Consider the following 14,629-nt stretch of genomic DNA (forward strand, 5'->3'; position numbering starts at 1 on the left):
TCTGCCTTCCTAAATAGGAGCTGAACGCCGATATGGGGAGATCTCCCCCAATCATCCAGTTTTGCTATCTGTGAGTTTCATTAACAAAATTACCCCGGCAACCTTATGTTTGATATAAAAGCCCTGTATGTCTACTACTAATTCCCAGATAAGTGTTGCAAAGAACTACAACAAACTATACAGAAAAATTAAAATCCCTAGCCTCCATTTCAGATTTTACGTTTTAACCAACTGGCCAGATTCTGAAATGGACTCTCTTATATATTTTCTTCAGACTCTTGCATAAGAGCCTGGACAGAATTAAGTGGTTTTTATGGTTTCTCTCGTAATGAACCCTAATGATTCTAACTTTTATTGCCATGATGATTAACTCGGATCACGTAGAATCCCGAGAATCCCCATGACTCCTGCCGCATTTCACATTTTTTGCGGCAGTCCAATGAGTGAATCTGGTTATTGAGCAAATGCCCCGGTTGTGTGAACCCAGTCTTCTGAATGGGCGCTTTTGTTTTCTTTTGCCAGAAATTATTTGAAATCGTGGAGACGTGACTGCAAGACCACTGCAACTGGTCAGAGAAAGGAAAAGCCAGTTGCCAAGCACACAACATGCAATTTTGTGACCAAAGGGTGTATTTCTTGTGTGCGTGGGGCACACCATTTTATGATGACTATGAGTTCTACTGGCCTGTAGTAATTTCAAGCAGTTGTTAAGTGGCCAGTTGTAAGTTATAGACTATCTGTACACCAGATAGAGCAGGAGTGGCAAACTTGATTTCATTGAGAGCCGCATCAGGATTGTGTTTGAACTGGGGGGGGGGGGCGTACTGGCTGGGGTAGGCGTGGCCAGTGGGCTTGGCCAGCTCAATGTCACTTAAATGTTGGGGTCACCTGTGGTGGCCAAGTGCTAAGGCAGGACTTCCCTGAAACCGACCCTCACTCTCATAATCTTCCTTCCTTTTTTCCTTCCCTCTTCATTTTTCCTTCCTTCCCCTTTCCTTCTTTTTCCTTTCTTGTTCTCTTCCCATCTTCCCTTTTTCTTTGTCTTTCCTCTTTCCCTTTCTCCTTTCCTGTCCCATCTTGCACACTCAAATGCAAAAGGGGAAACATTTCTCCTGTTGTTTTTATTTTGTTTTGCTAGCCCTCTGCCAGCGAAAAGGGACCCCGAGAAATGGGGGGGACATGCAACCCCCCCCCAGGCCCTGTTTTCGGCTGCAACGGCCTCCTGCAGCCCTCTGCCAGCGAAAATGAGCTCCGCTTTTGCTGGCAGAGGCACTGTGGGCCGGTCCCTTACTGTTTCCAGGGCGGCCCCGCAGGCCAGATCTAAGCACCCCGTGGGCCAGAGTTTCACACCCCTGAAATAGAGACTCATTTCCTTATAGGAATTGTGGTGCTTCAGGGTTTCTTACCTTGTTTTGACAGTTCTTCAAAGCCACTTTCTCAAGCAGTGCAAGCCCATTCAACGGTCAGACATCTGAGTGAGGATACTTGTAATCGGACCACAAACGCAGAAAATCAAACCCAAAACTTAAGTTTGATCTAAGGACAAGCAACCCGTAGACCCCCATGCACAACCCTGAGCATCTCCACAACCGAGGGGCATATTTTTTTAGCCATTTCCCCCAAAAACAAAGGTCAAAAATAGATCAGTCGGTCAAGTTTTATTTCTTTACCCGTCCCTCTTTAAAAAAAGGTATAAAGCCAGCACTTCAGATAATATGGAAAGTGAGCGTTAAAATCCCTCAAAAAGATGGACCTTTTACAGGGCTGTTGCTTTACAGAAACAGGGACGCGGTAGTTCAGTGGCGAAGACTCTGAGCTTGTTGATCGAAAGGTCGGCAGTTCAGCGGTTCGAATCCCTAGTGCCGCGTTAATGGGGTGAGCTCCTGTTACTTGTCCCAGCTTCTGCCAACCTAGCAGTTCGAAAGCACTTAAAAAATGCAAGTAGAAAAATAGGGACCACCTTTGGTGGGAAGGGAACAGTGTTCCGTGTGCCTTTGGCGTTGAGTCATGCTGGCCACATGACCATGGAGACATCTTCATACAGCGCTGACTCTTCGGCTTTGAAACGGAGATGAGCACCGGCCCCTAGAGTCGGGAACAACTAGCACATACGTGCGAGGGGAACCTTTACCTTTACCTGCTTTACAGAACTCTTCATGGTGTTAAAAAATCAGATTGCAGAATGGCTTCATCTCCAAAGGAGGATGTGTGTGAGGTTTAACCTACTACAGTTAGGTTTTCTTCTCCTTGTAGGAACACCAGTTTCACACATTTTCTTCCCCAGAAGCAGCCTGAGCAGTGATTTATTTATATCCTGCCCTTTTTAATATAAATAACTCAAGGCGGTGAACACACACTTCTTCCTATTTTCCACCTCCAACAACAACCCTGTGCAGCGAATTGGGCTGAGAGTGTGACTGGCCCAAAGTCGCCCAACCAGCTTTCATGCCTAAGGCAGGAGTAGAACTCATTCAACTGGTGATTGGCCCAAAATCAGCCGGCTTTCATGCCTAAGGAGGGGCTAGAACTCGCAGCCCACTGGTGATTGGCCCAAAGTCATCAAGGCCGCTTTCATGTCTAAGGCGGGACTAGAACTAACAGTCAACTAGTGATTGGCCCAAAGTCAACCGGCTTTCATGCCTAAGGCGGGATTAGAATTCACAAGTCAACTGGCGATTGGCTCAAAGTCATCCAGCCGGCTTTCACGTCTTAAGGCGGGACTAGAACTCACATTAACCTGGCTTCTAGCTTGGTGCCTTAATCATTAAATTAAATGGGTGAAAATTATTGCACTGAGAGATCTTCAGTGTGCTTGTCCATCTCAAAGTGAAATTAAATACCTGCCCTTACTTTTTTGGCAAGGCTTAACAAATGGTCAGTAAGAACTGCATTATTCAGGCAAATAACAGATTCAAATGCATTCTGCGGCCTCATTTTAATGTCCAGTTCTAGTAAAACATCTGTACAAAGGATGAAACAATTTGGAACTGCACAATAGTCGCCACTGTTAAGATTTCCGTTTGTTAAGCAACAGTCTCCACTATATGTCACAATACATTCCATAACTTGCTACCCTGCTTTCAGAATATCATTAAATAATAGATTTAAAAAATCATATGCATCTAAATTAAACTGAATTTAAATTGAATTCAAATGAATTGTACTGCCTACATAGTCTTACTATCTCATTCATGTTTATATTAAGGGTTCAAGTTACTATTTTTTTTAATAGCCCCGTAGTCCCTTGATTCAAAGTGAGGTCCTGGCGACTGGATGTAGTTGAGAATTTGCTGGCCAGATGCCCTTCCCAATGCCTATGTGGAGTTCACAGGAGATTTTTTTTTTCCTTGCGTCCTAAGAAAGAAAACATCTGCCGCTACTTAGGATTGAACGCTCAACCTTCCAAGAGGGAGGCGAGCATCTTCACCACACCACCCTTCTATTTCAAGAGACTCCCATTTCAAGGTTTAAGAATGAATGGATGGTTTTTATAGGTCACCCAAATTTACGATGGTTTTTAAGTCGCTGACCTTGGTAATCTGCAAAAAAAATAAAAAAAAAAGCTGCTGAAAATATTCCCTGGGAAATTCAAAAGGACTATTTTTGCTGAATTATTTGTATGCCAAACCTCAGCAAAAAAGTAAATGCAGAATAGCAGCCTAACCACATGCCATCTTTTTAAAGACTTTGTAAAGGCAAGTCTTTCTTTAAGCAGCAACGAAAACTTCTATGTTCAAAAAAAGTATTCGCTTGAAAAAATCGGGAGTGGGGGGGAAAGCATGTCTGCAGCATTTTTATCCTTAACCGATGGCTTTATTTTATTTTTAATTTTGCGTTTAGATTTTAATTGCATTGTTTTGCAAAAACACATTTCTGGCGCGTTTAATCGCGTGCTTCGTATATATTGCAAAAAACAGTTTCTTCAGACCTGAGCTACAGACATCCTGTATTGGGGGAGGGCGGGGGGTTTACAAAAATGGATTGCCAGAATCGCTTCTGGCATTCACCCGCCAGATTGGTCAGAATCAAATATTTTAATCCCTCTTTCCTCCCATCTGGGGGAGATTTGAAGGAACAAATTCTATTTTACCAATTCTGTTTTAGCCCTTAGAATTCCAGAAGTCCTCTTTAAAAAAAACTAACAATCAATTAGTGTTTGACTTAAGGCTCACACAGGCCCATTTGTGAAACATAACTCAGTTCATCTACAGCAGAGGTGCCAAACTCATCCGTGGGCCGGATCCGGCCTGTAGGATACTTAAATTTGGCCCACGGGGCCGGCCTGAAAATAGCAAAGGACTGTGGCCTGCGGTGTCTCTGGAAGCCTGGACTGCCTGCTGCAGCACTATGCTGCCCAAAACGGGGCATGGGAGGGGGGCTGCACGCGGCCCCCCCCATGCAGCCCATTTTCAGCCTGGACGGCCTCCTGCTGCACTCTGTCGACCAAAAAGGGGTGTGCGGGAGCCGCATGTGGAAAACAAGGCGCATGGGGCTCCCCTGCACCCCGTTTTGGCAGGCAGGGTGCAGCAGGAGATATCTGGCCCGTCTCCCCACAGCCGGCCCGTGGTGGAGAACTACAATGCTGATCCAGCCCTCAAAGAAATCCAGTTTGACACCCTTGATCTACAGCAAGGTTATCCAACCTTGGCAACTTTTGAGACCTGTGGACTTCAACTCCCAGAATTCCCCAGCCAGCCATTATGGCTGGCTGGGGAATTCTGGGAGTTGAAGTCCACAGGTCTTAAAAGTTGCCAAGGTTGGACACACCCCCGTTCTACAGAAAACAATGCCTGTATCCTCAGAGTGGGAGACCTCATAGCTCCTATTGTGACTTCTGCATAGTTGACACCCCTAGAAAAGTCCCAATTCCTATTTTCTATCGCGCTTCGAGTCGATCAATAGCCAGTTTTTTGTTTTTTTTTTCGTTGACAAAAAAGCTGTCCTATCTCAAACTCGAGAGTCCGGTAATTTTGTTTCTTTCTAACGGGAGACCCACGAAGGAGAAATTCCCCGATCTGCTATGAGGGAGGCGGTGGGAGACACTCTTCAAGGTGCAGTCAACGCAAAAGCTTCGAAACGACACGACTGATTGTCGACCACCGACGACCGTTCCACATTCATTTTTTTGTCTCCGCAGAAGCAGAAAAAAAAACAAAAACAAAAATGTTCTTCCGGAAATAGCGTTTTCCGAGATCGACCGGAAGCAAGCTCGTTTCAAGGGAAAGGGGTGGGGCTAATAGAAAGCACGGTCACACTTTTTGCGTCCTAGGAAGGGCTGGCAGAATATTGCTGTATTAAGTGCTTGTGGCAAAGATTGCACACCCGTTCCGGCTTGATGCTCGAGGGGAGAGGTAGTTCACTTGCTGAGCAGTCTTCACAGAAGACGCCTCCGCAATTCTTGCAGATGTTCTGAAAGGGGGGGGGGAGAAACAGCAATGAAACACGTGAGAATTCCAGTTCGCTCAACGGCAGGTAGTCCTCGACTTATAAACCATTCATTTAACGACCATTCAAACTTAACAATTGGCACTGGAAAAAGGGACTTCCCATACACGACCATTGCAGCATTCCCCCCCCCCCATGATCGATTGCTTAGCAACCAGCATATATGTCAAGCCTGAATATTATTTGGATGTGGGATTGTTTGTATCCAGGGGTGCTCCAATGTTAATTCAGTTTGACACAGTTTGGAGCTGGAGGAGGATGGAGCCTTCAGTCAAAACAGCATACTGTACTTTTCGGTGTATAAAACACACTTTTTCCCCCCCAAAAAAGAGGGTGGAAATATTGCTGCATCTTATACACCGAATACATCCATTTTTGGTCTCCCAAAACCCTGCCTGCGTGTCCCGTTTTTGCCAAAAACAGGCCCGTTTTCCTCAAAAACCCGGCGCCCTGGTGGCGCAGCAGACTAAAGCACTAAAGCACTGTTATTAACATCAGCTGCCTGCAATTACTGTAAGTTCAAATCTCACCAGGCTCAAGGTTGACTCAGCCTTCCATCCTTTCTAAGGTAGGTAAAATGAGGATCTGGATTGTGGGGGCAATAAGCTGACTTTGAATAAATATACAAAAGGATGAAGGCTATTGCTTAGCGCATTGTAAGCCGCCCTGAGTCTCCGGAGAAGGGCAGCATATATATATTTTAAAAAAAGGGATGCACAGAGGGCTTGGGAGGCCTGCAGAGTGCTCCTGGGGGCTGGGGAGGGCAAAAATGCAACACATGGGGGGGGGGGGTTGGGAGGCCAAAAATGGGCCCATTTTTTGCAAAAACAGGGTTTGCACAGAGGGTTTGGGAGGCCTACACAGTGCTCCTGGGGGCTGGGGAGGGCAAAAACCGGACGCGCTGAGGACAAAAAATATTTTTTCCCTTGTTTTCCTCTTCAAAATCTTGGTACGTCTTATACTCCGGTGCATCTTATAGTCTGAAAAATATGGTAACTAGCCGATGAGTTAGGCACATTCCAACAGCTGACTGACCGAAGGAGGAGGAGAGAAGTCGCCAAGCAACCAGCTCTCATCTTGGTTGGACAATGTGACAGATTGTTTTGGAAACTTGAGAAACTGAAATTATATTGGGGTGAAAAGCCCGGGAACTTCAGTACTGGCTTTTCACCAGGAGTGCCAAGATGGTGTATCTAAATAAATTTGTTCTTTGAGGAAAAGCAATGCCTCGGAGTTCGATTTGTAATGGGTGCATTACTTGGTGCCTGACAATATATTTATTCTGGTTAAGACTTAAGACTTAGGATGACTTCATTGTCACTTGGAATGTAGACTCATCGGCATACGTTCAAATGACATTTCGTTGCATACGGCTCTCGTTTCGTTGCAGTGTCCCAGGGACATATGATTGCTATTCGTGACTGTCCTGGCCGGCTTACAACAGACAAAGTCAATGGGGGAAGCCGGATTCATTTAATGACCACACGATTCACTTAAGCACTGCAGTATTTTGCTTAACAGCTGCGGCAGAAAAGTCTGTACAATGGGGCAAAACTCACTTTCATAACTGCCTTGCTTATCAACAGAAATATTAAGCTCCATTGTGGTCATTAAGTTGAGGACTGCCTTTAGGGCAGAGTTGGAATTCTTTAATGGATGGAGCCCGGTTCCGTAGGGAGCCCGACCTCGTGCCAGGTAGGGCTTTAAAACAGTTACCCAGGTGAAGAGAAGTCTTTATTGGCCAAGTGTGATTGGACACACAAGGAATTTGTCTTGGGTGCATAAGCTCTCTGTGTACATTAAAAAAAAATGCATTCATCAAGAATCATACTTAGTGATAGTCTTAGAATACTAAATAAGCAATCAAATCATACTAGAAAACTAAATAAAATATAAAGATACAAGCAACATTATAGTCATAAGTGGGAGGAGATAGGTAATAGGAAGGATGAGAAGAATAATAGTAACCCAGTCTTAGTAAATAGTTTGACAGTGTTAAGGGAATTAGTTGTTTAGCAGAGTGATGGCATGGGGGGAAAAAACTGTCCTTGTGTCTAGTTGTTCTGGTGTGCAGTGCCCTATAGCGTCATTTTGAGGGTGGGAGTTGAAACAGTTTATGCCCAGGATGTGAGGGATCTGAAAATATTTTCACAGCCTTCTTTTTGACTCGTGGTTGTGGCCCGTCAGCGGCCTGTGCAGATTGTAGCTGATTCTGACAACGAGGAGGCTGGTGTGGTGCTGCGCCAGCAGCCTGTGCAGCTGGCACTTGAGTCAGATAATGAGGAGGCTGGAGAAGTTGTGGTGCCAGAGGCAGGGACTCAGCCAGGGCCTTCAGAACCTCCAGAAGCTCCTTTAAGTGAAGAAGACAAAGAGGAGGAGCCTCTTCTCGATGCATGGGCGCGCAGAGCTGCCAAAAGGCAGGATTGGCTCCTCAGGAGGAGGTCTCCTCGAAGGTAAGGCTTGGGGCTAATTAGCCACTCCCTTAGCCTATTTAAGGAGGAATGCCGACTGAAGCAAGTTGTAGGGAACAACTTTAGTTCACTCTCCTTCGCGTCTGGATTCTCTGCAAATTGCTTCTGGGCTTTCTGCCAACCATAGTAAGATTGTGATTACTTTATCTTTGGTTTCTTGTAGGCTGTTAAGAAAGTTTATTAACAGCCTTTGTTTGAGAAAGACTGAGTTATTTTAGTAAACTAAGTTTTGTACAGACTTTGTGTGTGCTGCGTTCTTTGGGGTCCGTAGCTGGGGCAGAACACTCGTGCAGTATACAGGCCCTCAATGGAAGGCACTGAAGTCTGTGTGGTTGCAGAGCCAAACCAGACAGTTATGGAGGTGCAGATGCTGAATTACCTTTCTTTTGCTCCGAGTACTTTCTTCTTGACAGAGTTGGCAGGGTTTGGACTTGTCAGGACGTTGGTCCTAAAAACATGGAAAATGCATCTCGTTTATGCCTATTTGGGGTCAGCGCTTCCATTATTCTCATGAATGAGCCACTTGGCCTTAGCGAAAAAGCCTTTCCGTTCAAACGGGCAACATTCCCCCTTTCAGTTTTGCGCTGGACACATCCCAAAAAGACTCGTAATAACTGCAGTCAAAGGTCTTCAACATAAGCCAAATTTTAAAACTCAAAAAAACCTGCCAAAAATACAGGTAGTCCTCGATATACAACAACTTGTTTGATGACCATTTGAAGTGACAACGGCCCTTTAAAAAGAGACTTATGACCGTTTTTCACAGTTACGTCCGTTGCCACATCCCCATGGACACATGATCAAAATTTTAGACGCTTGGCAACTGGCTCATATTTATGACGGTTGCAAGTGTCCCGCGGCCATGGGATCACCTTTTGTGACCTTCCGACAAGCAAAGTCAATGGGGAAGCCAGATTCACTTAACAACTGTGTCACTAACTGAACACCTGCAGTGATTCGCTTAACAGTAGTGAGAAAAGTCATAAAATGGGGCAAAAACTCACCGAACAAACCGTCTTGCTTAGCAATGGAAATTTTGGCCTCAACTGTGGTTGTAAGTTGAGGACTACCTGCATTCTGTCAACATCACTCATCGCAGAATGCAAACACAACCCAGCTTTGGAATGGAATGGAATAGAAATAATAGAAATATTAATAGAAATAATAGAAATATTAATAGAAATAATAGAAATAGAATAGAATAGAATAGAATAGAATAGAATAGAATAGAATAGAATAGAATAGAATAGAATAGAAAAGAAAATATGGAATGGAATGGAATGGAATGGAAGAAATAGAATAGAAAATGTGGAATAGAATGGAAAGAATGAAATAGAAATAGAATAGAAAATATGGAATGGAATGGAATGGAATGGAATAGAATTTGGGTAGGGTAGAGTAGGGTAGGGTAGGACAGAACAGAACAGAACAGAACAGAACAGAACAGAACAGAATTCTTTATTGGCCAAGCGTGAGTGGACACACAAGGAATTATCCATTTCTTAACAGTCATCTGGTCGTTAGTACTCTCTCCGAGAGCTTTCTGCTACTCATATTTTCTCTCTCTCTAGTATCAGAGGTTCAGAGTTGCTAATTAAGCACCCATCTTCACGTTCTGACTTCATATGCAATGCCACGTGAAAAGCAACTGGATACGTTTAATACCAACAGAATAAGGATTTGGGGAAACGAGCACCCGAAAAGCATCCAATAGCTTTTCCCGATGAATTCTTATGAGCCCCCAAATCAGAACGCTATACCCTAAGACACAGTTTAGATAACGCATTTCAGGCGTACAAACAGGCTAGGAATTAAATCTTGAATAATGGGACCATACATAGTGAACTCTCGGAAAAAACACCTTCACACCTGTCAGTGAAGATTCTCAGTCATCCAGATCAGGGGGTCTCCAACCTTGGCAACTTTTAAGACTTGTGGACTTCAACTTCCAGAATTCCTCAGCCAGCAAAGCTTTGCTGGCTGAGGAATTCTGGGAGTTGAAGTCCACAAGTCTTAAAAGTTGCCAAGGTTGGAGACCCCCTGATCCAGGTCATAGTTATCTCAAAAGTGCTTTTTTTCCCCCCCTTCAAAAGGCAACTGGACTGAGTTTTTTTCTCCTTGAGGAAGAAGAAGAAAACATTTCACTTCTCATCCAAGAAGCTTCATCGGTTTTGATGGCCGGGGTGGTGGTGGAAGGATAGTTACTGTCAGTTGAGATTGGATGATTGTGGGGGGGATGGAAGGATAGATTCTGATAGGATAGTGATCTGATCTAAGCTTCCTGAGCAGTGGTGAAATGTAAAATTTGTTACTACCGGTTCTGTGGGCGTGGCTTGGTGGGGAGGGGGGGTTAACATGACTGAGTGGGCGTGGCCAACTTTTTTTTTCCCCTTTACTTTTAAAATCATTTTTTCTGCAACCTCTTCGGCTGAAGAGGTTGTAAAAAAAAAACGCTTTTAAAAGCCTCTGACGATCCCAGCTGACTTGCCTGATAGGCAGAAGCTTTTTTTTTTTTTTAAGCCTCTGACGATCCCAGCTGACTTGCCTGATCGGCAGAGGCTTTTTTTTTCCCTTTTAAAAACATTTTTTCTATAACCTCTTCGGCCGAAGAGGTTGTAGAAAAAAATGCTTTTAAAAGCCTCTGATGATCCGCACGATCATCAGAGGCTTTTTTTTTTTTTTTTTTACTTTTAAAAGCATTTTTTTGGCCAAAGAGGTTGTAGAAAAAAATGCTTTTAAAAATAAATAAAAAAAGCCTCTGATGATTGCGCGGCTTAGCTGGGAAATGGGGGGGGGTTCAGGGATTTTTACTACCGGTTCTCCGAACCACCCGCCTTCATCGCTACCGGATCGAGCGATCCGGTCCGAACCGGGAGCATTTCACCCCTGTTCCTGAGTCAGTAAAACACACAAGTAGTCCCCAAAAACCTCTTTGAATTTCAACGGCTGTGAATTCTGTTCATTCACAGATGAGTCCCAAATAGTTGTCAAGAGTCCTTCGCGATAAGGCTGATAATCACCCACCTTTATCTCCAAAGACCTAATTGGCAAAGCCGCATGGAGTCCAGAATCAAACAGAGCTTCAGGCTTTAAACTGCACAGAATTAACAACGTTGCTTCCTGCAAAGGGCCCATGTACCTTTGCTCCGCTTTTAAGTTTTATGGGAGGGGCCAATCATCTCCAAGCCCTACTCCTGAGTCGTCCCTTTTGTTTTAACCGTTCTTGCCTTCTGGCAGCTCTGCGCATGCGCGCACTGGGAACAAGCTCCCCCTGTTCCTTTGCCTCGCTGAGGTCCGACTCTGGAGGCTCCGGAGGCAGCACGTACCTCCCAGATGGCCCTTTCTCTGCCTCCGATGCAGAGTCCTCGTCCGAGCCTTCCCCAGACTCCAGGACTGGCCCATGTTCCTCCCCAACCTCCTCACTGTCCGACTCTGCTGCCAGCTCCGCAAGCCGCAGGCGGACCACAACAGATAGTGAGAGAAAATGGAAGGATTGTATTTCTTTGCAGTGATCTGGTCGTTAGCACTCTCCCTGAGAGCTTGTGAGGTCACTTGGGGGTTAATCAGGCTCAGCTGAATCAGAGTGCAATGAGGGCACACATGAACCCCCCAAGTGGCCTCAAGAGCTCTCAGAGAGAGTGTTAACAACCAGATGACTGCAAAGAAATACAATCCTTCCATTCCCTCCCGCCACCCAGTCTCAGATCCAGGTACTGTCAATAATTATCCTTACATCCCCCCTCTCCATCAGAACTGATGAAGTTGCTTGGATGAGAAGCGAAACGTCTTCTTCTTCTTCCTCAAGGAAAAAAAAAAACTCACTCCAGTTGCCTTTTGGAGAGAGAAAAAAGTGCCTTTGAGACATCATCGCCACATTTACAGCGGCTGAAATTTCAAAGTTCAAACCAGTCTAACTGGTGGGTGTGTGCGTGTGAAAATATCCAGCTACTTTCCCAGAATTCATAAAACCAGTTACTTACCTGCTCGTCTTGCAGGTCAGGAAACACGCTGCAATATAAGATATTGATTTACTTCATCTCCATCTTGCAAAAAAACCAGGTGTTAAGTATGTGCTGATTTCTGGAATCATTATACGGGTGGTCCTTGACTTATGAACGGCTGCTTAGCAACTCTTTGAAGTTATGACAGACTACCCATGACTTCTTATAATCCAGATTCAACGATTTGACAGCCCTTCCCCCCCGTCATAGAACTGCATTTTGGGGTGATGCTCAGGAACCACCCTCATTTATGATAATTTGCAACGCCCCAGTCATGTGACTGACATTTTATGTTTTTTCTTTTTTTTGCTGGAAAGCAGTATTTACTTCTGGTTTCTGGTAAGAAATGGCTATTGCAGACAATGACCGCAGTGTTAGCTTACCGACCTACACAAAAAAGATCTTAAAAATTGGTCATGGTCAAGACAACCAGCATAATTTATGATCACAATTCTGGCCTCAATTACAGTCATTAATTTAATATCTAGAATTAAAGAGGCCTAGCTAAAGAGGAGCAGGCCATCCAGGTCTTCTTAGTGGAACCTATTTAAATTGGAACGATACACTAAGAATGCTCTGTAGCAAACGTGTGATAAGGTTTCACATATATATGTGTGTGTGTGTGTGTGTGTGTGTGTGTGTGTGTGTGTGTGTATACACCCCGTGTTTCCCTGAATTTAAGACATCCCCTGATAATAAGCCCAATCTGGTTTTTGAGTGCATGAACTAAGTCCCCCCCCCCCCCGGAAATAAGCCCTCCCCGAAAATATTTAAATGCATGTCCAGCCGGTCCCCGCCATTTCCTCTGGTTGGGGTTCGGGAGACAGAGCTGGAAATCAGGTAAGACAGCAAGAGGAGCCCCGTCTTGCTCCACACACCCCAAAATAATAAGACCTCCTCGAAAATAAGGCCAAGCGCTTATTTCAGGGTTCAAAAAATATAAGACAAGGTCTTTTTTTCAGGGAAATACAGGGTATATATCTATATCTATATCTATATCTAATTTATATCTATCTATATCTATATCTTATTTATATATCTATAACTATATCTATATATATATCTATATATCTATATCTAATCTATATATCTATAATCTATATCTATATATCTATATCTATATATCTATATCTATATATCTAAATCTAATCTATATATCTATACTGCTCAAAAAAATAAAGGGAACACAAGCAGAAGACATCCGAGATCTGAATGAATGAAATAGCTTTATTAAATACTTTGTTCTTTACATACAGTAGTTTATACACTGCTCAAACAACTAAAGGGAACACAAAACAACTGTATGTAACGAACAAAGTATTTAATAAGGCTATTTCATTCATTCAGATCTCGGATGTCTTCTGCTTGTCTTCCCTTTATTTTTTTGAGAAGTGTATACCTATATCCATATCTATATCTATATATCTATATCTAATCTATATATTTATATCTATATCTATCTATCTATCTCTATATATCTATATATCTATATATCTATATATCTATATCTATATCTATATATCTAAATAAATCCATCCACACACACACAGCCCCAGGAATCACAAAAAGGCTTCCAAAATGACTTATGACTTATAAGCACCATCTTTATATTTGTTTGCTTGTTTAAAAAAAGCCAAAGTCTGTGATTTGGGATTTAATCCATACCTGCTTGAAAGCACTGTATTCTCTTTCGCTGAGGTTCTCGATTGGGAATCTCCTTCTAGGTGGCTGTCGCTTGAATCCTATCGAAGCAAGGAATATATTGAAGAACCAAAGCAGAATAACCCAAATCATTCTTTATTTTGAATATGCTACCTTAAAAACAAGGGGTGGAAACCTTTCATTATGGAATTACTTTTCCATAATAGCAATAGCAATAGTGCTTAGACTTAAGACTCTGTAGTGTCTTAAGTTACAAGATCAGCATATTGCCTCCAACAATCTGGGTCCTCATTTTACGGACCTCAGAAGGATGGAAGGCTGAGTCAGGATCAAACTCCTGGCAGTGGGCAAAATTAACCTGCAGTATCGCATTCTAACCACTGCACCACCATGGCTCCTAAGCAGTTTCCCTACTGAGAATAATGGAGCCCCCTACCACTACCAAGTCAGAGATCAGTTAAAAGATCAGAATGAGAAGTGGAGGATCGGAATTGCCTGCCTACGCATTACCTTCCGTGATACGGGTGTATTCTGACACAGGTAGTTTTGCAGGTAGTTCTCGCTTAACCATGGTAACTGGATTGAAGAATTTCTGTTGCTAAGTGTAATGCATAACATCACAAGAGCCCATTACTGAATGATGGCAATCTGGGCAGTCCCCATTGCTGTTGTTAAGCAAGACTCATGGGTGGTTAATTGAGGGATCACCTTGAGATTTCCTACTGGCTTCCAACAAATCACTGGGGAAGCCAGCAGGAAGTTGCAAGGCCCAGGCAATTTGTCAAGCAGGCCAGTGGCTGGGTAAATTGCTGTTGTGCTGGGACAGGGACAGGGTGGCTGCTCATGGATGGGGGAGGGTATGCGCGAGCAGGGGCAGGCTCTGGGATCTGCTATTCCCATGATGGCGACCCTATCGCATGCATGCCACAGGTGGCACAGGGAGCCCTCTCTGCGGGCACGCAAGCCGTCACCCAGCTCAGCTCTACCCCGCAGGGGCGTGCAACTCCTGCTGGCCAGCTGATTTTCGGGTCTCTGCTGCACATGCATGGG

General features: G+C 44.0%; 1 protein-coding gene across 12 annotated transcripts in view; it reads right to left on the reverse strand.

Moving 5' to 3' along the window:
- Positions 1 to 5,104: 5,104 nt before the first annotated feature.
- RUFY3 (RUN and FYVE domain containing 3) overlaps positions 5,105 to 14,629 on the reverse strand; it is a 76,327-nt gene continuing 66,802 nt past the window's right edge. For 7 of the 12 annotated variants that reach the window (XM_060687027.2, XM_087875232.1, XM_060687026.2 and 4 more), the window contains 4 exons: positions 13,583 to 13,659; positions 11,897 to 11,924; positions 8,296 to 8,364; positions 5,105 to 5,409 (listed from right to left, as the gene is read on the reverse strand). In XM_060687027.2, the coding sequence (XP_060543010.2) occupies positions 5,266 to 5,409; positions 8,296 to 8,364; positions 11,897 to 11,924; positions 13,583 to 13,659 (318 nt within the window). In that variant the 3' untranslated portion in view covers positions 5,105 to 5,265. The remainder of the gene's footprint in view (positions 5,410 to 8,295; positions 8,365 to 11,896; positions 11,925 to 13,582; positions 13,660 to 14,629) is intronic. The other 5 variants (XR_009621242.2, XM_087875230.1, XM_060687028.2 and 2 more) reach the window with 2 other exon arrangements.

Source organism: Pantherophis guttatus, chromosome 8 (genome assembly GCF_059756535.1).
Source record: "Pantherophis guttatus breed Tessera chromosome 8, ASM5975653v1, whole genome shotgun sequence".
Lineage (NCBI taxonomy): Eukaryota > Metazoa > Chordata > Lepidosauria > Squamata > Colubridae > Pantherophis > Pantherophis guttatus.